Source organism: Perca flavescens, chromosome 21 (genome assembly GCF_004354835.1).
Source record: "Perca flavescens isolate YP-PL-M2 chromosome 21, PFLA_1.0, whole genome shotgun sequence".
Taxonomy (NCBI): Eukaryota; Metazoa; Chordata; class Actinopteri; order Perciformes; family Percidae; genus Perca; species Perca flavescens.
The window spans coordinates 28110589-28136059 of NC_041351.1; the positions used below are offsets into that span (position 1 = coordinate 28110589).

The window sequence follows — 25471 nt, forward strand, 5'->3', positions numbered from 1 at the left end:
GTTTCAAAATATGAAATTTTCATAGTAAAGGGGTATCAGTGGGACTTTGAGCTTCTATGTATGTCCTATTTACGCACCGAACTGTCGTTATTCAAATATGACAGGGTAAAATTGGTTTTACATTCTATCACCCCTTTAAAGCATTCAAACAAACTTGTGTGTTGAAGTTTGTAACATTCCAATATCTTAAGTTTGACTTAAAGATTTTCATTTTCACTGTAAGTGCACATCGGTTCCAAATATCGATTGTCGGTTTCATTAACTACTAATAATCGGTATCGGCCTTGAAAAAACAGTATTGTTCGATCACTACTACACACGGCTGCCAGGACAAAGATAACCACTAGATTTGGCCTGAGCTGGCTCCACGATTAAAGTGTGCATTCCTGGTAGATTACTTAATTATATGAACAGAGTAATTCCACTGTTTGCTAGGGGAGGGAATCACGAGAGGCCTCACGATACAATATCATCAAGATACTTATGTCACGATTCAATTCTATTGCGATTTTAAACATATTGCAATATTCTGCGATATACTGCAATTCGTTACCTTTTTTCCAACTTCAAATTTTTCCCAATTTCAAATGATGTCCCCAAAAGGAAACTTTGTCAACATCTGTTTTATCTAAAAAGATACATTTCTCTGTTTGTTCATCTCACTTCAATTTAATTGCTGCAAAATGGGATTGTCAAGCAGACAAACTGACCAACACATATATAATAATAGATCGATACTTGGCGTCTGTGTATCGATACAGAATTGCCACGGAAAATATTGCGACAAATGGAGATGACGCCATACAGTTTAAGAATGGAAAAAGCGAGAGAGAGAAGTTCAAATCTCCCCTGCTTCTTCTCACTTCTACACAGTTGCAGCCTGAAGGGGTTTTTGTTTCGGAAAAGTTACAAACATTGTCGGACGCAGCCGGCGCGTTCAGATGCTGTTCTGTCAATGCAACATGCACGTTGTTTGAAGTACACCAGCCTCCAGACTCCGAAAGCCACATTTTAGCTTCAGCTGCACTTTAGAATGTGTTTTTGTACAGAATGTATTGTGTGGATTCAGTCTTTTGTGTTTTACAGTAGAGTCGCATTAGGACGGGATCACGTCTTGGACGGCAGGAATGATTACAGCGACCAATAGTTCTGTCAACTGATATCCGCATATCAGAGGATTGTTTCTAGATGATGTCTCCCTCACATACCATTTATAAAGTCTCCACTTACATGTGGACTTTCTACCCTACCCAAGTAATGTTTTCAATCACATACCAGCAGGCATTTCTAGACTATTCAGATAAAATACACTAAAAATACAATACTAAAAGAATCGATAAAAAGAAGTCCTTCCTTTAAAAGGTCTGAGACTTTAGCTAGGACTCTTATATGTTCAACATGTAGAGACAAAATCTAGCTCCAAACTTTGGTCATGATCTCGTAGATAATAATAAGTGTGGACTGTTTCATTGGGTTGTCATTAACTTCTCAAGTCTCTGCTCAATCCTCCTGCTCTGTAAAACATAGACAGGTTGAGGATATAGCTGCAACATTTGTTGGACAAGGTTATAAACGTTACGTTAAATGATTTAGGGCCTAGATCTTTTTTTTTGCCTGGATCCGGGCAGATAGTATGTCCAGGCGTCTTCCCATGGTGGCTTTCATGCTTTATGTTGCTATGGGGTAGAGATGGGGTTAAAGATTTTTGGCTGAAGACTTGGCCGGGGACTTAGCTGATGATTTTGAGGGACTGCTCTGACATGGGATGACCTTAAGATGGACGAAGAGGGAGGACGGCGAGAGGCTGGAGCCATCCACTTTGAGTAGTGGGACATGACGATATCCTGCAGAGAGGAGATAAAGAAAAGAAGGGAGAGCGAATTACCATTTATTAGGGGTTGGGGAAAAAAAATCCCCCAAAAAAAATGATACGTAACAAATATTTATATTTATTCATATTTATTTCCAGCAAAACAGAGTGAAAGCAGAAAATGCAGAAAATCCATGTTTTGTTCCTCTTCACAAATGAAATAAATGTCTGACTGTCTGACAGATATGTGCATTCTTTTTAGAAAACAATCACTTATTTAGAAATGTCTCATGGTATATTGTCTCTAGAAGTGCATTATTCAACTTTTGTTTTTGTTAAAGAAGGAAAAGAAAATTGCAATACTCAATGCTATCGAACCGCAATACTTCTAGAATCGTAATAAATGAAAATCGCAATACAAATTTAATCAGAACCCATGTATCGTGAAAGAATCGAATCGGGACTAAAGCACATCGGAGAGGTGGAAAAAGTACAAAAATATTCTACTTACGTAAAAGTAATATTACTTTGACAAACTTTTACTTAAAGCTATAGTGCGTCGTTTCTGTCGCCCCCATGAGGAATTCTAAGTAATGACAACAACACTGTCGGCGCGTCCTCATGATACAAGCCACCCCCCCCCTGGCCCTGATTGGTGCATCTGAACAGGGAGCGGTGGATTTTTGCAAATCTCACTCCAGGCTGTAGGTGGAGCCGGAGGAGCCAGATTTTTTTTTAATGACCTGCTTCATGTAGTTCTACTGGAACATAGGGTCAGTTTCAGCAAATATGACAGAAAGTTAGTTTTATAAGTCTTACCTACTGGGCCTTTAATAAAAAAAGTTACACACTAAAGCTTTGGTACGCGCTAAACACACCCAAAATATTTCGGAAAACACAACAAAAATGTTGAAAAAAGCTTTCGGTTTGATTTTGTGGACAGATACTTTGCCAAAGCAATCTTTTTTATTTCCTTTTTTTTTTTTTTACTCAGTAACGGCTGTGATTTAAAATGTAACAAAACAATACTTCAAACAAAACATACTTAAGTAAAAGTAAAATTACAGATTTGTAAAACTACTTTAAAAAGTAAAAGTACGCACATACAAAAACTACTCAATTACAGTAACGTAATTAATTGTAATTTGTTACTTTCCAACTCTGGTCCCAGGCCTATTATTCATACTGCATTGGCAACCTCAAACAAGTATTTGGTACAGTCCCAAAACTCTACTGTCCCCACACGCACCTGTGCGGAGACTGGTAAAAGGCAGGGTGTATTGTCCTAGGAAGTCATTGCTTGAGGTGTAGTCATGGTCCTCCACCAGGAAGCGAACCAGAGCCAGGTCAGGAACATGGACGGTAAAGTTAAAGCTACAGTCCCATCGTGGGTTAAAGCCTGAAAAAAGGAAAGAACACACTAACACATTTATTCACACCAATGTATGCAGTTTTACTTGATGGACTTTGTGTGAAATCATACTCTGCAGTATGTAGTGTCCCAACCTTACCCCCACAGCCCTGTCAGGTAAACTCAAGTACCCCTTTATTAACACTAGGGATGGACTGATTCTGTTTTTTCAAGGCAGATACCGATTATTAGTAGTTAATAAAAAACGATATAACGGTTCCTCTTCCAGCTACCTTCTTTGCTATACTCAAGAAAACATTCACAAGATTTATATGGAACAACAAACGTCCTCGATTACGTCTGTCCTTACTCTATCTACCATACGAACGGGGAGGGCTTAAAGTACCAAATATAAAACTTTACTATTGGGCAGCTCAACTTTGTTCTGCTATGTACTACTTCATAGATACAGACACTCCAGCGTGGATAGATATAGAAAATTCAATTAAAATGCTCAAAAAAGCTACGCATAATCCTTTCCTTAGGAATACAATTTCTGTATGGTATGAAGCCCATACGTTTTTAGATAAAGAAATTACATTGTCAGGTTGGTCACCTATTTGGGGTAATACAAATTTTGTGCCGGGGAGAAGTGATCAGGGATTTAAAAACTGGATGTATAAGGGAATAAGTCAAGTAAAAGATTTATACGAGGAAGGTATAATGTTGTCTTTCCAGCAACTGATGAGAAAATATGATATCCCTCAGAAACATTTTTTAAAATATTTACAAATAAGAAGTTTTATACACTCTAAAATAAAAAAAATATTTAGAACCCCCTTTGTCAATTATAGAAAATCACACTTTAAAACATTTAAAGGATAAAAGCAATCTGTCATTCTTTTATAATATACTTTTAGAGGGATCAAAAGAGAGTTCGTTGTCCTATTTAACAGCATGGAAGAATGATCTTCAGGAAGACATTTCTAAAGAAGAATGGATGGAATCTTGTTTATTTGCCCAAAATCCCAGCATCAATACTAGGTGTAAATTGCTGCAATATAAATTGCTTTTGCGGACCTACATTACCCCAGTCAAACTACATAAATTTAATCAAAATATTCCAGATAACTGTTTAAAATGCAAACAAGAAATTTGTACCCTTTATCATTGTATTTGGGAGTGTAATGAGATTCAAGGATTTTGGAAAGAGATTATTTTTATGATTGGTAAATTGGTTGAAGAAAATGTCCCTCTTGTACCTAAATTGTGTTTGTTTCATTTATACCCAGTAAATCTTGAGGTGAATGCAAGAAAGCGCAAACTAATTGATTTTAATTTGCTTCAGGCCAAGCGTGCTATTGCTTTAAAATGGAAAGAGACCCAAGGACCCACTCCTAGTCAGTGGTTTAAATAAATGACCAGCATGACCTTGCCTTGGAAAAACTGACTTATGTTGTTAAAGGGAAACCAAAAGACTTTTACAAAATTTGGACTCCCTTTTTGCACTACTGTAACCAAATTGTTTAGACAACATCGGATGACTGAAATAGCAAATTAAACTACACAATGTATGGCTGTGAACTGTGATATCCAAATGTATAATTTACTTATTTTATGGTTTAGTTTTGTTCTGGATGTCCTGTAATGTTTTTATTTATTTTTTATTATTTTATTTTTTGTCTATTTGTTTATATTATTGTTATATATATATATATATATATATATATATATATATATATATATATGTTTTATTTTTTTATTTTTTTTGATGTTCAAACAAAAGCCAATAAACATTTTATTGAAAAAAATAATGGATTTTTGGAACCGATATACCTTTACTTGAATGAAAATCTGTAAGTCAAAATAAAGATTTTGGAATGTTACAAACTCCAACACTAAACTTTGTTTAAATGCTTTGAGCAATTATTTAATAAATTAGAAACTTTCCACATAAAACTGTGGGTGGGACATTAAAGGACAAATCTGGCGCAAAATGAACTTAGGGGTTAATAACACATGGGTACCGAGTCGACCGTTCCTTGTATTCCTACGCCCCCTTGGAGTTGCAGAAGCCATCGGACTTTTTCAACCAGGGTCCACCTACAAGGTTTTTCTGGAGCTTTTTCAACCATGTCATGGTGCTAATTAGCTACAATATGAACTGTACAACTATCTAAAGCTGTGTAGAAATTTCTACCGAAGCCATTTCATTTGACAAAGGGGCTTTTGTCGATAGGGTGGGCATTTACCATTGTTGTCGATATGATGAGTTTTCTTCTTGTAGTTGTCTATGGGAACACCATGTATCTCCACCCACACATGAGGGTCCACAATCGAGCTGGGTTTATCCCATTCTGGTTTAGGCAGCTGCTGAGCTGAAATAACCTGGAATAACAATCAAATCAAAGCTTCATTTGATCAGAGTATCATTACAGAATGGAGCGAGAAGAGCTTATCTAGCAACAGTTCAAACATTCTTGTATTCTCTCTTGGTATAGATTTCCTCAGTGGCTCGTGTTTGGATTCCAATTGCAGCCAATTACAACTCCAGAGAACCATTGCAGTAAGAAACATCCATTCCTAGAGTTCGTGGACTCGCGATTCAGGGGTGAAGTTGCAACATTGTTGCATTTTTCATTTGGTTCGGTTTGCTTTCACACTGCACTTTGTTAAACGCACCAAACACTGCAAACACACGTCCCACGATCGAGACGGTCGCTTGTTTATTGGACAGAATATCCGAAACTTGCATTATGGTCTTAGAAATAATGCTAATAGGGCAACACCAAATGTATAACGTCTTGGGCAGGGACGTGCACAGACATTTGAAGGGGCTATATCTCTAAATTGTAAGTAAAGTGTATTTAGGCTCTTTCTCCAGAGGGGCAGCTAAGCTAGTCAGGGCAAACGGGCTGTTTCCCGGGCAACAACAGCCCGTACCTGTGCACGTCCCTTTGGTTTTCTGGTTCTGCGTTAGTGTTTCTAATATTTTAGAAGAAGGCGAACAATGTGAGAAGCTGACAGACAGCGAATGAAGGAGAGAGAGAGAGAGAGAGAGAGAGAGAGAGAGAGAGAGAGAGAAAGAAGATGATGTCATACAGATGAACAGCGATAGGTGCTCACAACAGCTTATGGATCTGAAAGTAATCATTCTTTAAATCATATAGAAGTCCGTAAATTGTGTGCAAGGATGAAATTGCACACAAGCTAAATGCTCTGTATTTGGTTCACTTCCTGTGTTTGGGTCGGATCGCATTCTTCCCTGAAGTGAACTGAACTCTAGTTCACTTGGAAGCAAACCGAGACCCCCGTTTTCAAGCGGACCAGAGGTGGTTTGTTTGATGTGCACCAGAGTTCAGATGAGCTTCCACACCAGCCCAAACCAACTGGACTATCCAACCAAAGGCTCCAGGGTTCGTTTTAAACGGACCATGCGAGGTAGGTGTGAAAGCAACCTAAGTATCTTTCAGTTTTGACAGTATTGACAGTGGTAAAAATATGTTTGGAACCTGCAATTCTTTTGTTAAGGTCATTTTTTGGGGCATGTTAGGCCTTTATTTATATAGGACAGCTGAAGACATGCAAGGGGAGAGAGGGAGGGAATGACATGCAGCAAAGGGCCCCAGGTTGGAGTCAAACCCACAGCTGCGTAAACCTCTATATATGGGCGCACGCTCTACCAGGTGAGCGACCCAGGCACCCTGGAACCTGCAGTTTCACCTATTTTGCTATTTGCTTCTCATTTAGGGGCAGGTTTGGCGACATTTTACCCGAACAGTGAGCAGGACAGGTGTGTGGCCAGGACCTCCACCAACGTTCTCCGGGTTGAAGGTGGTGTCAGGCTGGCACATGAAGGGAGGCTTCAACATGTACCCACAGTGACCATTCTGCAGAAACCTGCCTTGGTTTAGGTCCATCTGTTCACCAGGTGTCTGAAAATTCAAAGCGACTGAAGAAAACACAACTGTGTTAGCAGCCTAGGCCTACCACAGTGTTCTTTGGATACAACCACTGGGGGGATGTTGGGGGATGGGTAGCACACAATCACAGCAAAGAGTGGAAGATAAGGACTAAGAAGCCAGCTGTCTGAGTAAAACTCGTGTTTACTCTGTCTGCTTCTCTTGTGAATAGAATAACATAAAAATAAGCTCTCACCAATTTGACAGCCTCCGTTCCACATGTCCTGAGGGTTGTAGTTGGAGGACTGGAGGCGCTGGCCTGAGGGGTAAATCCTGCTGAGCTGGTGGCTGTTATGACGAACAAAATACATCCCTGGAGGGGCAGGACAACAAAAACAGTCCAGTTAGTCCAATGGCCAGCGGAAGAAAGACTCATTTTGCTTTTGTCCTTGTGCTGCCTGAACAAGGTAACTGTATAAAACCAAATCTTAATAATATGTGGGCACCATGCAAACTATTTACCTCTACTTTTAGAAAGTAAGTTAAAGCTGCTCCAAGCTATGTCACGCGTTTTTTAGGCTACAACATTTTTGTCCCATACAAACACACTGTAAAAAAACACGGTCTCTGTAGACAGCCCAGGCTCCACAAACGCCAACAAAACCAAACTGGCCAACCTGCACCACCAAACATAACAAACAGTCTTCTAGCGAGAAGGATTTGGGGGGTGGGGGGTTAGTGCACGGAAGGGAGGGGGAGGGGACGGGATGAGGAGCAGGGAGGGGCGAGCTAGCCTCATTTTGTTTGAAAATACGTGCCGTCACGCACACATCGCTTAGAGCACCTTTAAGTCTATAGTCTGTAAAAATAAAGGACGTGGCATCTGTGATGTCACCCATAGGGTTGTGGACTGCTGTTTTTGAAGCCTCGAGTTTGGTGATACTTGGCCATCTTGGTTTTTTGCAACCGGACGTGAGGATTTTAGATGAGAGGGTGGAGGGTTGAGAGGGTGTTCCAATGACACTGCGCTAAGCCAAACGCTAAAGAGGGAAAGTTGCCGATTTTCAACCCTTCTGAAGTGAGTCATCCAATCATCCATTACAGGCGGATAAACGCAGACCTCAACGTGCTGGCATTTATTTGGATGTACAACAGTACACAGAAAATCAGCAAACTTCCCCTGCTAACGCTAGCTAGCTAGCTTGGTTGGCATAATGCTGAACAAGACATTTTTAGGCGACCAAAATTATCTAATTAACTTTGGTGAAATGAAAACACACAGTGAGAGGGTCAAAGTTTAAGGTGAAAACAAGGACAAAAAAAACTAGTTCACGGCTATTTTAATGTACACAGGGCCATGGTTAGCATTGCACATCCTCTGTCCTGATTGATAGGCCCTAAAGCATCCCCTGCTTTATCGTCTATTTTAAAATAAATGGGATCATAATTTACAAAATGAACATGATGCTGTATTGAAGAAGACTTGAAACTAGCGATTGAAGCCGTTAACTCAATATGAAAATGTTTATTGAGGTAATAAATCAAGTGAGAAGTAGGGTCATTTCCCCATAAACTTCTATAGAAACAGACTTCTTTTTGCAACCAGTGGAGTCGCCCCCTGCTGGAAATTAGATAGAATGCAGCTTTAAGGCACTTCTGCATTGGCTTCACTTTTCGGACCTGGAAGTTTTGTCCATTATTGTTACAGTCTATGATTAAGTCACATGCACACATTGTACCTGAGTCCTTCACGTGTCTTAGCGCTTCACTTTCAGAGAAAGAGGACATGTCAGTTGCGGGGGCTTTGGCTGCTTGTTCGAAGCTTTTAAAGTGAACACTGCGGGTGTACACGACCAGCTCTGACAGCTCTGGACTCAGCTTAGACACACCTGGCTGAGAAGACACACACAGAAGCCCATCACATTACACCATGCATTGGTGGGAGCCACTGCTGTGAGGCTAAAGGTGAGCTTACCTACCTTCTGGTTCTCTTTCTTACTGCTGGGTTTGCCTTCAGAGCGGCTGGCCTCCTCGTCTGAGGAGCTGAGGTCTGAAGAGCTGGACGAGCGCTCCACCATGTGCTCCTTCTTCCCCTTCACCAGGATTTTACCCTTAAGATCCTGCACACACAACCAATACATTCCACACACATTAACAAGTTGTTTAAAAATTATACTAATCTTTAAACTATTTTGTAATGATTAAAAATACCACTAGAGCTACAGCCACTGACTGCTATTACTACAGTAATACGACTATCACTACTACTGTTTACATTGTTGAAGGTAACAAGTGAGATTTCGGTTTTCTTTTATTATAAAGCAGGTCGAGGTTAAGTAACAAAACTAGGGGTCTAAGAAAAAATTGATACACTTGAGTATTGCGATATTTTATTTAGCAATACTGTATCGATTTTCAAAAACACAATATCGATATTTTTTTTTTGTTTATGTGCCAAAATATTCATGTAAGACGGTGGTTCACATTTATGTTGTGTTTAAACCCCCTACCGCTAGATAGCTATGCTGAGACGCACCACTAGTGTCCTGGCCTAACAGTGCCTAAGAGTGCCTGACTTTTTGCTAGAAGCTAATAATGTAGCTATGGCTGAACTTTGTATCAACTTTATATCAAAATTAGCTCACTAAGAACCTGTGAACCACAATCCCAAACTGGCAGTTTGATTGTCTGTGTACTGAATTCTTTACCTAAAGTAAACTTCTTTGACTTTGATGATCATGTCTTTTTTCAAATATTAGTTTTTCTAAAAGTATACTTAAAAAAAAAATCCCAATATATCGCCTTATGCACAGTATCTAAATATATTGCAATATATTGAATTGTGACCCATGTATTGTGATACGTATCGTATTGCCAGATTCTTGCCAATACACAGCCCTAATCAAAACCCTCAATCCACAGAGAAACGCACACAGCCCGTATTTAGAAACTGTGCCTTTAAACGAGCCGTCAGGACTTCTGTACGCTGTGATGTCACAACCATACCATATGTAGGTAGAAAGTGCTGCTACAGTGCTGTTACAGTCATTCCCCGCTTACAATGATGGTGCAGAGACTCAGAGAGCGCAGCTGAGGAGGACCCGGAAACAGTGACCAATCACAGCAGACTGGACTTTTTCAGGAGGGGGGCTTAAAGAGGCAAGCGCTATAAAGGAGCGTTTCAGATAGAGGGTGAATACAGGTATATACAGACAGACAGTGTGATAAAAAAGAATGTGTTTTTTGAACATTAAAGCATGTAAACATGTTCCAGTAGAAACCCAGAATACAAGTATGAACCTGAAAATAAGCAGAATGTGGGACCTTTAAGAATATTTTACTCACTTTACACACTTTACACAAACTTTTCTCACAATTTACTGAAGTACTGGACCTGAACCATAGCACACTACTAAGCAGTGCACTAACACTAACCCACAAGTACTAGGCTTCAGGGGTAGGTACCTAAACCTCCTAACTAGAGCCCGACTGATAAAGGATTTTTAAGGCCGATATCGATACAAATATTTGGTGATTTAAAAATCCGTTATTCTGATATATCGGCCGATATGTATTAAAAAATATTTATCCAGAAACGCGTAACAAAACATAAACAGATTTCCCTAACATTAGTTATTTGTAGTTATTTATGAGTCCTCACTAAAATAATTTAATAATGTAGTTTAAAACTAAACTTGCTTGTTTTATTGTCACAACAGAACAATACCGAACTGATAATATCGGGCGATAATATCGGTCTGGCTCTACTCCTAACCCTTTACCAAGCTCTGTGCTTATGTAGTAGTAACCCAGGCCTTAACCCTCCAGCCCTGTGCTTCATTTCAGGTCCAGACACTCCCTCCTGCCTGCCCTTTCCATCATCTTCCCCGCCCACACATACTCACCTACTTCCCATATCCCTAATCTGCCTGGCAGTATATTCACACTTTGCCAGATTGTCATTGTTGAGTGACGCTTGCTGTTTGTTTGGACTGCCATGCCGTTGCCGGTAAAGCCTACCTTCCTGTAAGCCTATGAATCTTCACATCATCAATAAATCTCTAAAATTGCTCCTGGATTTGGGTCGCCTCGCACTCACACTTGTGACACTTTTATCATGACTGCTTGTAATATATTAATAATTTATGACAAAGGATAGATAACAATAAAACAGTAGCCTACTGTATGTGAGTGTAAAATCCTCAAAGCAAATAGTATAAAATCATCAGAGTGTAATTGCAGTCACACATGAGGTGCTTCCAGGGAGTGTGATTACTGTGGCACAGATCGTGAGCGCATGCACTAACCTTGATTATGTGGAAATGTAGAATAAGTGGGAAACAGAAGAGCAGAGAACCCAGATTTCCCATTTAACACAAACAGTTTGTTCTCTGCTTTACACGTAATCCTAACAGTTGCTACTAAGACAGAGAAACTATTTACAAATGCAGCACGCACATAACAGAGAGATTATTGCCGTCTAGTTGGAGAGTTTGGATATTAAAAACGGTGTCAGAGTCTGACTGAGAGCCAGTCATTAACATTAATTAAGTCATTAACCTCATCCACATTAAACTGAAAAGTAGCAACCACACTCCAACTGCAAAACCTGCCATTGTGTGGTTCCAGTGCATGCAGGCATCATCTACAGTATGTCTCAATCAAAGACACTATTAGTTTCAATAATATAGTAGTTCCCATGGGGATTGAACTTTCATGCGGTTATGGAACAGCGTCTCCTAACCTCTGGTGAAGGCAGGCTGTGAGGATCCAGATCACCGAGGGGCTTGGTGAGGAGTTTGTCTCCCAGGATGGATCGCAGGTGTCGCGCCATTACTGTCTGCTGCTCCACGGAGCAGTGGTTCTCCAGGGACAGGATCAGAGGGAAAGGAGATGCCTGGGAGAAAGTGATGATGGTGCAAAGTCAGGGAGAAAAGGGTTTCCATAGAGCAGAAGAGGGGAAGGAAATTATCTTTTCGCCTGTCAGCAAAATTGTCAAAGTACATATGTCCACACAAATGAATTAAATTAATTTAGAAAACATGTGTCTAAACTTTTAATACTCATCTCTACAGTATAACTCTGAATGTGACCATGAACCATACTCACTTTAAAAGCATATTCATTGATCGTCTCAATGACTTCGACAAAGAGCACTTTGGAGGTGAGTGTGTGACCATGATAGATGACTGGCTCTCCTTTATCTCCATCCCAACAGTCCAGCTCCACACAGCGGCAGCAATGATTCAGCGCTCTAAGAGAAAAATCATCGTTAGGAATCTCTGAAACAGAGATGACGCAGTGAGTAAATGTGTAATTTAAGAGTTTGTGACTAAACTGTCCCCGCTTTCTGTTGGCGACTAGCAAAGATAACAACAACATCCAGAGACTAGCTGTCAAAATGCATCAAGGTCTAATTGGCATCTTTTACATATTTGGGGCGGCGCACCTCACAGTTTGAAAACCTCTGTTCTAAAGGGAGGCTTCCATATCAGATCAGACCACAACAGCTGACTTTTTGCGCAGCAAAGGAGCAGCAGTTCTATTCTGAGCTCCTTCCAGATGTCTAAGACCAGCCACCCTTCAAAGGAAACTCATTTTGGGCGCTTCTATCCATGACTGCCTAAATCCTAAAGCCACCATACCTAATCAGCATTGCGCTTCCTCTGGTTCAACCAGAGCCTCGTTTCCAGAACCCTGGCATAAGCTTTCCCAGGCAAGCTGACACCCCTATAACTAAAGCAAAGCCACCGGTCTCCTTTTTAAAAATGGTACCCACCACTGTCTGTAGAACACAGGCACTGTTCCCAAGCTCCACAAATCAAGGCAGCCCAACAATATGCATCTCAGGGGAAACATCTTTCACCCCTAGCGCCTTGCCTCTGTGGACTTTATTTAATTGCATGAGTGATCTCTCCCAGGGAAACAGGTAAGGCTTCCTTGCTGTCCTCCAACGCTGCCTCCTCCACAATGAGGCGTGTCACTCAGGTCTAGGAGTTCCATAAAGTGTTCTTAAGGCTGATTTATGCTTCAGCGTTATATATATATTATACGCCCGCCGTGATTGGTCAACTGGTCCTGTGTGTTGATAGTCGGTGTTTCAAGCAGCCTATTGTGGAGAGTAGCAACATGCTAGTTCACTGACATAAGCTCTGCAAATAAACTCAGACATATTTTGGTTACAATGACGGGGTTATCCGTTTGTGTATATGTATCAGTAACGTTTTGAAATGAGCACTTTGCCAGCAAGCAGTACTTTGTGGGTAGTTGTGCTATAGTTTGCTTGCTAACATAACATAAACTGGCTGGCAGACACCTCGCAAATAACCTCAGACTCCTACTTTAAACTTTAAGCTTTCCCAGTCAGGGTCAGCAGGTGTCCACCATACTGACCACAGCCTGGGCTAGGACCAGCCTCTCCTTCCTGAGTTGACAGACAGTTTGCCAGGACGTTTGTTAGCCCTTCTCCATGGACTCCCTGACTTCCTCCCACACCTGAGTTTGTGATTCCGCAATGGAAGCTGCAGCGCTTCTGGCTCCAACATACCTGTCAGCTGCTTCAGGAGACCCTGGGCTCTATCAGGGGGGACAATTCAGAGCAGCCCCCACTCATAGTTTTCCATATCTAACAAAAATATGTAGTAACCATAGCATGTCCATTGTTTTACTTTTGATAGATGTGTGAATGACTGTTATGTATATCCCTGTCGCAATATATTGTTATACAGCACATGACATACAAGGTTTTCACCCTACAGTGACGTTATTGCAAGATGCATATTCAAATTGCATGGCAAAATTGCATTTCATTAGAATAAAGAGACCAACAAACTTCCATATACTGTATGTGGGTGTTCATTCGTACCGGATGTAAGGCTCTGTGCTGCTGGCCCCAGTCAGCTGGTCCTTAGTGAGGTAGGTGTTGTGGGAGGAGGAGATGAAGTAGTGTGTCAGTGGGCGTTTCATGTCTTGGTAAACCCTAGCATGTTCCGGGTTCAACACACAGTTCTCCTTAGACAGCATGTACATGGTGAAACCATTGGGGGTCATGAACTGGTTCTTCTGGGCTGTACTGGGCAAAAGGCACAAACACAAATCATTGAAGTAGGGAAATTATCATATAGCGAGCAAACTGGCATAGTCATAGTGCAGCTTGTTGTAAATTCCATTAAATATATAACAATTTTAGTGCTATCATTTGTTTTTGGTCATACAGTACTGTGTCCTGCTGATCACAGGGAAGGACCAAGTCTTTCTTCTAGGCGGTAAGGCCTTCCTGGACTTCGCATCAGTTAACAGAAAAGAGATATTCCAATTAAAAGAGATACAAACATACTTTGTCTTATTTTTAAAGGCAGCAGCTGATTCTTGGTGTTTAGACTAGGGGTCAGGTTATGCTTGTTCAAAACTATGTTTTGACCGACCACGTCGGAAATCAAATGCGTTTATAGTTGTTCCGAACAGCCACACTAATGCTGCCCGTCATAAATCTGGCCAATCACTGTGTGAAGTAGGCGACAATGTTGGATGGTCATTTTCTGAAAGTTGCAGAAATTATCGGACACAGAAACTCCTAATCTAACTTCCAAATTCATACAGGACTCTTAACCTTCTTATGTGAGTTTAATTGTAGATGAAAAATAAAAGCATGTACAGTACCAGGGTGCAAACCAGCAGTTCCAACATTTAAAAAAAAATATAACGTAAAGAATTATGCGCAGCAGTTGCTTAACTCGACTTTTGCGGTTCACTCTTAAAGGCAAGAAATCGGGCAGGCATTTTTGATTCTGTTTTAAAATGACAAACATTATAGGCAAACCATCTATCTTTTTTGGCAACGTGACTTATTTAAATCCAATATTCCCTCTACTTTTAGCTCTATTTTGTTCTTTATTAACTCTTGAGAAAATTGGACAGCTGCTGGACGCTCTGTGTTGAACATATAGTCGCTAACGCTGTTGGTCTCCCATTTGGTGCTGGGTGAGTCGTGTCTAATGGGTTATCAGAGCCCTTTTGCTGAACACACACCAGATAAATGTTGGTACTTTGCACCGTACCCCACTCGTTAAGTTCATAGGTGAGGATCAGGCTTTGGGCGTGGGTGAGTGAAGCGTCCTCCCCCTGGTCCTTCAAGAAATCCCTCAGGTCCACAGTAGAAAGTACACAGCCATTTGCAGAGTAGCGGATGAACACCGCATCCAGCTCTGGTCTCCGTAACAACTCCCTGCAGAACACTTCGATCTCTCCGTGGTCCAGACGACCGTCGGCTGACTGGTCACATTTCTATCATTAAAACAGAGTGAGACACACATGATCAATCTTTGTTTCATAATTTAAAGGTGCACTATGAGTTCCTGCATGGTTTCAGCGCAATTTCATTTTTGTCTCAAATCGTAGGAATCTCTCCTTGATCCGCTAGCTGCCTGCCCCCTGAACACACCGTGAAAAAGCCCGGTCTCGGGAGACAACACAGGGGTCGTAAACGTCAAACAAACACTAGGGGCACAGGCTGTGCACCAAAATACAACAAACCACGTTCCAGCCAATCCCCTATGAGAAGGTTGGGGGAGGGGGTGGGTGTTTGTTTGACGTTTACGACCCCTGTGTTGTCTCCTGAGGCCGGGCTTTTTCACAGTGTGTTCAGGGGGCAGGCAGCTAGCGGAACAAGGAGAGATGCCTATGATTTGAGACAAAAATGAAATCACGCCTATTGGATAGGAATAGAACAACACACAATATAATTCTGCTAAATAAAACATCACATTCATTATTAGTTTCACTTGTTTTCATTTTAAACAAATTGTATATCCAAATACAATACACATTTTCTATAGGCTCAGTCTGCCACTAAAAAAAAAAAACAATTCCAGTGCTGGTTCCATGGTATCTTTTGGATGGTCATCATGGCAACATTAATGGGTCATGTGACAAGGGCTGGGTGGAAGATTGGCAGAACACGCAGCCAAGTGACCGTACTCTGATCCAATGGAAGTCACAATTGTCCGATTGACAGCACTCTAGCCCAATGGATCTGGGGGCAGGGCCAATCATATTTCAGGGGGGGCCGGTGCCATCCGCAAGTTATGTGTTTGTGTATGTTGTTACCTGGAAGAGGCTACGGGCGTACTGGTCATTCAGGTCAATGTTGATCATCCGTAGCAGTGTCTGGACTTCGTCATAGCTCATCTTATCATCGTGGTTCTGGTCAGCCCGACTCAGGTAAGCATGAATCCAGGTGACACACAAACATAGTCAAGGAGGCAGCGAGAGCAAACAATGGACAGTGTTTGACCAATTTGGAGTTTTGTAGCACAGCAGTAATACTTCATTATACTAACCTATAGATACTTTATGTTGGTATTCTGTTTTGTTTTTGGGAACATTTCCTTCAATCAAAAAAGTGAAGGATAACAATAGTATCAACATATATTTTTTTTAGATACTTGTTATACTGTTGGCATTTTGGTTTGGGACTCTTAAAGGTCTTTGCAGGGGGCTTATGGGGCCTCCAACAATAATTCTTTAAAAATGATTCCAAATGTATAAGACTTATATGTATATAACAATATATGATGTATGACTATTCTTGGCATTATTATCTCTGCATACACACTGCAGACAGTTCCAACTCAATGTAACGTAACATTTCTCTGCTCTTGGCTGAGATGGATGACATAGCGCTGCATTACAATTACAATTAGTCAGAGGCTAGCGGACATTTAGCTAGCAGCTTTATCCCAACAAAACACCAAAGTGAATTTCAGGTTGCATGCACGTAAAAAAAAATATATATATATTCCAATAATATATATAATATAAAGAATATTCCAATCCTAAAAAAACAAATATTCCAATCCCAAAATCGAAAATCGAATACCTACCCATGGAACGAATATTTGAATATTTGGATAGCCCTAGTATCGACACTGACAGACTCAAAAAAATCAGTAAAATCAACTTCCTTTTCTGTAAGATTAAAATGAAATGCAAATATTAGGCCCTTTGCACCCTTAAAATAATCTAATAACAAATTCCAAATCTACAACAATTAGGATATTGGTCAAGTTTCTCTTTCTGGGTCATGTTTTCCACCCGTCCCTGCAGGGTTCGGATGCCGCGGGCCCAATGCTGAGCCTCCTCCTGGCTCTGGCAGAGGAGATCCAGGCTCTTGCGGGGCCCTTTGAAGACCACTGTCAAACACCGCTGCTCGGGTACTGAGCCCATCATCTGCCGCAATGTCTCTGACTGGCAACCCTCACGAACGCACTCCACTTCCATGACAGAGACTGAGGATGTGTGAAGGAAACAGACAGGAAGAAATACATAAGTATAAGTAGGTGAAAAGTATGTAGAGCAAGTATTGCCCAATTATTATCCATCCTGCTATCAAGTGATATTCTTGACATTTTACTTACATCTTTATGAATACTATTTAAATACTGTTTAAGTACATTTTTATTCCCAACCCGTATACGTTTGTACATTCTTTCCTTTGTATTTTTATTTTTAGAATATTTGTGCTTGTATTCTATCCTATTTATTATTTCTTGTATATTCTGTATGTGTGCTGTGTGTCTGATATTTTGCTGATGTAACAGAGTAATTTCCCAATTTGGGATCTATCTATCTATCTATCTATCTATCTATCTATCTATCTACTGTATATTTACTCCAAGAGGAAGTCATGAGTGCCTTGTTGTTGTCTCATTGGTTTATTGCTCAGTTTTTCTGAGGTATTGTTATTGATCCTTAACCTCTGTTATCATAATGGAAATATGCGAGAGCTTGAACATTTAAAAGGAGACCACAACAACAAACGAAATAGCAAAGAAGCTATTCTTCTGGGAGCAACGTCTGCAAATGGCAAACTATCATTTAATTATGTTAAAACATAATAAAATATATGACACACTGGTATCGGATCGGTACTCGGTATCAGGCGATACACAAGTTCAGGTATCGGAATCGGTATCGGGAAGCAAAAAATGGTATCGGGCCATCTCTAATAGCAACACAGAATGAGATATCCACAAAGAAAAGAGGCAGGGATGGTAGAGCTGTCACTTTTTCAAAACGTTAAGTTGTAACAAATTCAAACTAATAGCTAATACTCTCAAATTAATTAGAACGCAACCCATATAGCGTAAGGGCGTAATTTCCAGTGGGGACATGTCACCCCCACTTTTCAAAATCCAGTTTGTTCCCCCCCACACACAGACACTTTCAAATTTGTTTGATATGTTTTTGTTTATCCAGTGTGTAGGAATTTCTCCCATCTAGCGTTGAGATCATATATCCAATCAACTCTCTCCCACCACGCAGTTCAAAGTATGTACTACAGCTACGATAGCCTTCACACTTCAAAAAGCTGCTGTCTTGCTCTTTTCAATCTCCTTTTTCTTTTTCTGGGCGAAGAAGGCTCCTGTTCCTGAAATCTGGATTTTGAATACATGTGGTCCTCCATGTTTCCTGGGCTGGGAAGCTACGATACCCATTAGCAGCATTAGCAGCAGCTGTGAGTTTATCATGTAACAGCGAAAACGCAAAAGGCGGAGCAGTATGTCCTGTATGTCCCTTTCCGGCTAACGTATTTTCAGATGGCGCATGAATATGGAGCGTCTACCCCATTCATGCAAACAACGAATTTGCGAATGCAAATGTAAAATTTCAAGCCAAAAGGAATACTTGGAAATGATGGCGGTGGTAAATATTCATGAAAAAAAGACAAGTTTGTGAACGGGCAACACAGATTTTGATAATGAACACCTAAACACATTACACACTTGGACTTTAAACAATAAATAAAGTAACTTTTCTCTTTATTATAGTGACAGTGGATAGACATGAAATGGGGGATGACACGCAGCAAAGGGCCGCAGGCCGGACTCAAACCCACGCCGCTGCAGGACTCAGCCAACATGGGGCGAATGCTCTTACTGGGTGAGCTGGAGGCTGCCCCAAGCATATTTTTCTCATACATAGTTTAGTACTATTTCTTCTAGAAGAATTTATCATTATGATCAACTCAATTATTTCCTGGATTTTGTATCACCATAGTCCCTATAAATGGATGTAGAAATGCAGGAAATGAGATTCAAATCGAAAACCTTTTCTTAGGCAGAAGACCCCGAGAACCCTGGTTTGTGTCCCCCCCCACTTTTCAACCCAAAGTCACACTCTTGAGCGTAATGCATGAGTGTGAGATACACTGTCACATGTAAGTGTGGCCAGCCATGTCCATCTGTTCATCAGTAAAGTCTTTGTATGTTCTTGTGTGGTGTCATATGGCTGCACTAACACCATGTGTCTTGAGTAGGCTGTTGCTCCACTCGTTCCTGCTGCCTCACTCATCTGAAGAACTCATCTGGAATCTTCCCACTATGAAAGGGTGGGATGGTTGAAAGACATAAAATTGTTCATGGAAATTCAAGAAATTATTTTAAGAGAGTAAATGAAGTTCACAGGTACTCCACTAGGGGTAGCTCAACAGATTTTGTACCCCCCAGAGCTAAGACTAATCTGGGCAAACAGTCTTTTTTATTGTTAATTTGTCTGTATAATATGGATGAATTTGTTTAATGTATGATGAATGTATGTTGAAGGATTGATGTGTGACCTGCTGCTACTTGTCCTCTCCCCCTGCCCTTATAGGGACCACAATGGAAATAAGTCTTTGGGCTTTATTGTGTTATCCCTGACTATTTATATATTTTTAATGTGTGACACAGAGTGCTGTTTCATATTTTTTATATTTAAGTGGTAAAATAAAATCAATCAATCAATATATCACTTCGGCCGCCGAGCAATCACAGCTAAGGCTTTTGATCTTTCTCTTTGTGACATTCACTTACAGTCTTAAACTCACATTTTGTAACACACATTCACGGTCTACCCACAGTTCCCATCTCGCATTCTCTGCATTATCAATTAACAGTACTTTAGTAGTACTAGTAAAATACAGCATGAGACAAATAATAATAATATTATATTTCTATTTTACTCACAGGTGCACAGTCTATATAGTTTCACTGGGTCATCGCTCGTACAATCATTAAATATTGTAGTACAAAATAGGTGATACATGTTTCATTATGGTACTAGAAGTAAATACATCCCTGTAAAAGTACTGCAGTAGTAGAGAGAATACTACAGACACAGTGGATTCATTGAACAAAAGTTCAATGAAATGTATTAATGAAAAACAATACAGTATGATAGGTTTATTTGAATCAAACCAAAATAATTAGCTAGAAAATAGAAAAGAAAAGACAGTAGTACTGTAAAACATCAAATGCATTGTTCCTCAACTTGCTTGTACTGTAAAAAGCTAAACAAAGAAGTGATTACTGTACTTCTACATCTTCATCAACTCTGTCTTGTGGATTTGGCCACAGGTTCTCATCTACATTGCAATTAGCCAAACTTCTTGGCAATGGCGAACAATGTGGTATATGTAAGTATGTATGTATGTATATATATATATACATACATACATATATATCTCAATCATCAGTAACGGCAGAATTGGACCAGCAATTCCAGGGGCCTGCATCCATACAGTGCAGTACTGTCAATACTGTAAATAGTCTCAAAGGTAGTACATGGGAGCATAGAAACAGTGTATGATAAACAGTAGTATATTACAGTAAAGAAGGATGATGAAATATTACATCCATAGATCATGTAGTCTAATTGGTTCATGCTCCACGCTAATTGGTGACAATTACAGTGCATTATTGTCAATACTGTAAATAGTCTGAAAAGATAGTACATGGGACCATAGAAAATTAATCTCGTTATCTTGAAACTTTTATGATCTAAACATGGAATATGGTTTGTCTGTTTCCATACAACTGTGCATTAAGAGTAATGCAGCAGTTACTTATCATTTTGAGCAGTTGTATCAATTGATAGTTAGATGATTGTAATAAAATGAATAGACGATCATCTGAAATGTAATGTGTGAATTGCTTTTTGAAATAGTAGTACTTTAATGTTAAGTTGTGTCAACAGGTGATCTTTGTTAAATGAACAAATGATCTCAGGTTTATGTGTATTGTATCCAAGCAACTGAAAAAAAGTGTTAGGGTTTTGAAAAATTTGCATTTTGATCATTGGTTGTGAGTTTTGTGTCTAGAGTTATGAAAAATGACGTCAAGGTTCTGAAATTAGTGCCAAAGTGATTGTAAAAAACTGTAAAATAGGGCCCGTAGTCTAATTGGTTCATGCTCCACGCTAATTGGTGACAATGAATCTCGTTATCTTGAAACTTTCATGATCTAAACATGGAATATTGTCTGTTTCCATACAACTGTGCATTAAGAGTAAAGCAGCAGTTACTTATCATTTTGAGCAGTTGTATCAATTGATAGTTAGATGATTGTAATGAAATGAATAGACGATTATCTGAAATGTAATGTGTGAATTGCCTTTTGAAATAGTAGTACTCTGATGTTAAGTTGTGTCATATTGAACAGGTGTTAACTTTGTGACTTTTGTGTCTAGAGTTTTGAAAAATGACGTCAAGGTTCTGAAATTAGTGCCAAAGTGGTTGTAAAAAACTGTAATATACTCGTACCACATTGGTCTGTAGTATTCACTCTGCTACTGCAGTACTTTTACAGGGATATATTTATATGTAGTACCATAATGAAACATGTATCACCTATTTTGTACTAAAATATTTAATGATTGTAAGAATGATGACCCAGTGAAACTATGGCTACCTTGTGTGTGGGTGATCTAAAGTAACGTTTCAATGGTATTTCACAATAAATTAGTTTTATGAACCAATGCTTGTGTAAGTGCAAGATTTCTTTAAAGATATGAATGCACAATGCAATGTTTTGAACATTGGACAGCCTGTGTTACAAGTGATGATTGTCTAGAGTTTTAAAAATCAGTTTGGATTTTGTGTAGTATCCAAACATACTTCTTCTGCTGCTTGTCAACATAAAGTCATGCATTACAAGGTGGCTTGTGTTAGAACAGGCTAGAAAACACATGTTGGCTTTTCTTGTAAAAAACCCTGAATAATGAAATACCAGCTTGTACTGTATTTCTGTAGGATATTTAATATGTCTAGAGACAGTGCCAACACTGGCATGGCAACTAACAACACTCCTGTTGATTTTAATTCCTACTCAACTTAGACACAAACAACTTCAGTGGAGAGGTAAGCTGTTTGTCTCACACACACAAACCAAGCAAGGTTTCCCCAAGTGTTTCCATCACAAATAGCTGTTTATGTGTTATTTTCAACCTGTTTGTCCATCCGGCACACCCTGTATTTGGCTGCACAGGTGAAAGGTGACAGAAATAGTTGTGGAAAAAAAGAGAGCTAGAGAGAGAAGTTCAAACCCAGCTAAGTACCAGTGGCAACCTGAAGTGGATGAGAATGTCCAATTGTCAGTTTTGGAAAGTTACAGAAAATCAGTTGTTCTGACGGAGTATACTGGCACCTTTAAGGTACCTTTATGATCTTCATTTCATACTTTTTCATACTTTCATACATCCACAGCCACTCCATGCAGGGATTGGCCGGCTGTGGGGAGGAGAGAAAGCAAAGTGTGGCTGTTTGGAAAAGGCCTAACAAGCCTAACATCACTGGAGGAGAAAGAGTGAGAGAAAGGAGAAGCTTTAGTCTCATTACAGTGCCTCTCCATGCTTGAATAAATGCATTACACAATCACAGCTGAGGCTTCTGATCTTTCTCTTTGTGACATTCACTTACAGGGCCCTATTTTAACGATCTAAGCGCACAGCATGAAGTGCCTGGCGCAGGTGCGTTTAGGGCGTGTCCAAATCCACTTTTGCTAGCCTGATGGTGGAAAAAAGGGTCATTAATCATAGGTGTGTTTGGTAACATGCAATAAACCAATCAGAGTGTCATCTCCCATTCCCTTTAAAAGCCAGGCGCGTTTGGACCTTGGTGGATTTGCACCGTAATATTTTCATTTGTAATCTTCTGCATGTTTGTGTGCTGCTGCGCTTCCATGTGCGCAACTGACTTTAAACCAGGTTTTTGTTGGTCAATGGCGCGATCACTTCCCGCTGCCTCAAGATAGCAATACGGCCAGAATGCACCTGAACACACCTCCCTGTAAGACCAGCACACCCATGGGCCACAGATGGGCGCAGGTGCATTTGCTATTTAAACGACAGTGGTGCTGGCTGGGAAACCGACAACTGCGTCGGTCTTAAACTAGCAAAGACACTTGGGTCGGGCTTCACGCTGCGCTGCTCCGGAGGCAAGATAGGACCCCAAGTCTTAAACTCACATTTTGTAACACACATTCACGGTCTACCCACAGTTCCCATCTCTAATTCTCTGCATTATCAATTAACAGTACTTTAGTAGTACTAGTAAAATACAATATGAGACAAATAATAATAATATATTTCTATTTTACTCACAGGTGCACAGTCTACATTCTGGCACCAAAGGCAGCGCACAACAACTCTCTTTTCTCTTTCATGCTATTGTTCTATACTTAGGCCTCTGTGTAGTGTGTTTTTAAGGTGGTCATTCATTCTGAGTCACTTAAACACACAGAGATTTAAACACGCAAGCACACACGCAAACACGCGCACACACGCACACACACACACACACACACACACACACACACACACACACACAATAATATATTAATTTATTTACTTTTGTTAGACTAATCGTGCATATCAGGTTGCAATTCCAGAGACTTTCCAGTTGTTCTGGGTTTCTAGTATTTGTCACACTACTTTCTACAGTATAATGTTTCTTGTAAAAACCCTGAATGCTGAAATACCAGCTTGTACTGTATTTCTGCAGGATATTTAATATGTCTGGAGACAGTGCCAACACTGGCATGGCAACTAAAAACACTCCTGTTGATTTTAATTCCTACTCAACTTAGACACAAACAACTTCAGTGGAGAGGTAAGCTGTTTGTCTCACACACACAAACCAAGCAAGGTTTCCCCAAATGTTTCCCTCACAAACAGCTGTTTGTGTGTTATTTTCAACCTGTTTGTCCATCCGGCACACCCTGACACTCATTTCCATATGCTTGTGTTCATATATGTAGCCTCCTTTAACAATCACATCCCACTCTAATGGATTTGAATAAACCAAATAAAACATCACTATTGACTAAACGTCAGCTGGTGTTTGTCGAGCTCTATTTGCATGTGGTTTTGACCAGAAACCACACACAGTCTGAGAGCAAGGCCTTGAGCACTGTGTTTACCTCACCATACACAGACAGCAGAGAGATGGGAATTCTGCTCAAAAGAGTTTCAGTTCTAAATGTCCATCAGGCTCCAAATATTTCCACAAGCATCCCATTATACGCATAACCAGTGGTGGAAGAACAATTCCGATCCTTTCCTTAAAGATGCTATATGTAACTTTCAGTTTGTGTTGATTCTAGCGGCCGCTTTGGACAAAAGCTGCAGGGCCCTGTCTTACACCCGGCGCAGCGCAGCGCAAAGTGTCTTTCCCAGTTTAAGATCGACGCAGTTGTCAATTTCCCGTCCAGTGCCCGCGTTGTAAATAGCAAATGCACCTGCGCACCTATGGGCGTGCTGGTCTTACAGGGAGGTGTGTTCAGGTGCATTCTGGGCGTGCTGGTCTTACAAGGAGGTGTGTTCAGATGCATTCTGGGAGTATTGCTATCTTGAGGCAGCGGGAAGTGATCGCGCCGTTGACCAACAAAAACCTGGTCTAAAGTCAATAACGCAGCATTTCATTGTTATTTTAACAGAGCATTAGTAAAATGCTCCTAGGCTCGTGCACAGTGTGTACACACTATGCTTGTTACACACACAGGGGACGTGCATCAGCACACACACATGCAGAAGATTACAAATAAAAATATTGCGGTTTAAATCCGAAACGCACCTGCGCCCAGTAGCGTTTTTTGGCACGGGCGAAGCGGGCAGCCGCCCGGGGCGGCATTTTGGGGGGCAGCACGAGCTCTTAAAAAAAAATAATCCTCTGCGCAGTGCCCCCTGCAGCTGCAGGTGCCCCTGCTTGAAGGGGCCGTGCACAGAAGCTGTGTGGGAAGGGGAAAGGGGAGGGGGGCCTGAAACAGACTCTTGTGTTGAGAACTAAAAGTAGGCTAGATAGTAGAAGTTCACGAAAGCAATCCAACTTGGTAAAAAAAGACAATGCATCTCTGCCAAATGTCTTCAAAGGAATGAAATGTTGATAATACAGAACAGTGATTTAAAGGGATAAAGGGATGGTGCAGTCCCAGGCCGGTGGGCAGTTGATCCGCGCTAACGGCTCCTATAGTGCTCTTTGCTCCAGTCTGGCACCGGACACCCTGTCATGCCATCCAGCTCTGTGGCTCGGGGCGCTATTTAGGATTCACGAGGAGTGACGCGTGCGACCGCAGGCAGGGGCACAGGTGTGTGTGT

General features: G+C 40.6%; 1 protein-coding gene across 2 annotated transcripts in view; it reads right to left on the reverse strand.

Annotated features, from left to right (window-relative positions):
- Nucleotides 1-716: 716 nt before the first annotated feature.
- The window catches only part of LOC114548554 (1-phosphatidylinositol 4,5-bisphosphate phosphodiesterase delta-3-A), a 39785-nt gene continuing 15030 nt past the window's right edge, over nucleotides 717-25471 (reverse strand). For both annotated transcript variants that reach the window (XM_028568539.1, XM_028568537.1), the window contains exons 4-16: nucleotides 17121-17349; nucleotides 16169-16298; nucleotides 15121-15346; nucleotides 13929-14130; nucleotides 12173-12317; nucleotides 11808-11960; nucleotides 9043-9183; nucleotides 8803-8956; nucleotides 7320-7436; nucleotides 6935-7113; nucleotides 5414-5549; nucleotides 3060-3209; nucleotides 717-1844 (exon numbers count right to left, since the gene is read on the reverse strand). In XM_028568539.1, the coding sequence (XP_028424340.1) occupies nucleotides 1696-1844; nucleotides 3060-3209; nucleotides 5414-5549; nucleotides 6935-7113; nucleotides 7320-7436; nucleotides 8803-8956; nucleotides 9043-9183; nucleotides 11808-11960; nucleotides 12173-12317; nucleotides 13929-14130; nucleotides 15121-15346; nucleotides 16169-16298; nucleotides 17121-17349 (2111 nt within the window). In that variant the 3' untranslated portion in view covers nucleotides 717-1695. The remainder of the gene's footprint in view (nucleotides 1845-3059; nucleotides 3210-5413; nucleotides 5550-6934; nucleotides 7114-7319; nucleotides 7437-8802; nucleotides 8957-9042; nucleotides 9184-11807; nucleotides 11961-12172; nucleotides 12318-13928; nucleotides 14131-15120; nucleotides 15347-16168; nucleotides 16299-17120; nucleotides 17350-25471) is intronic.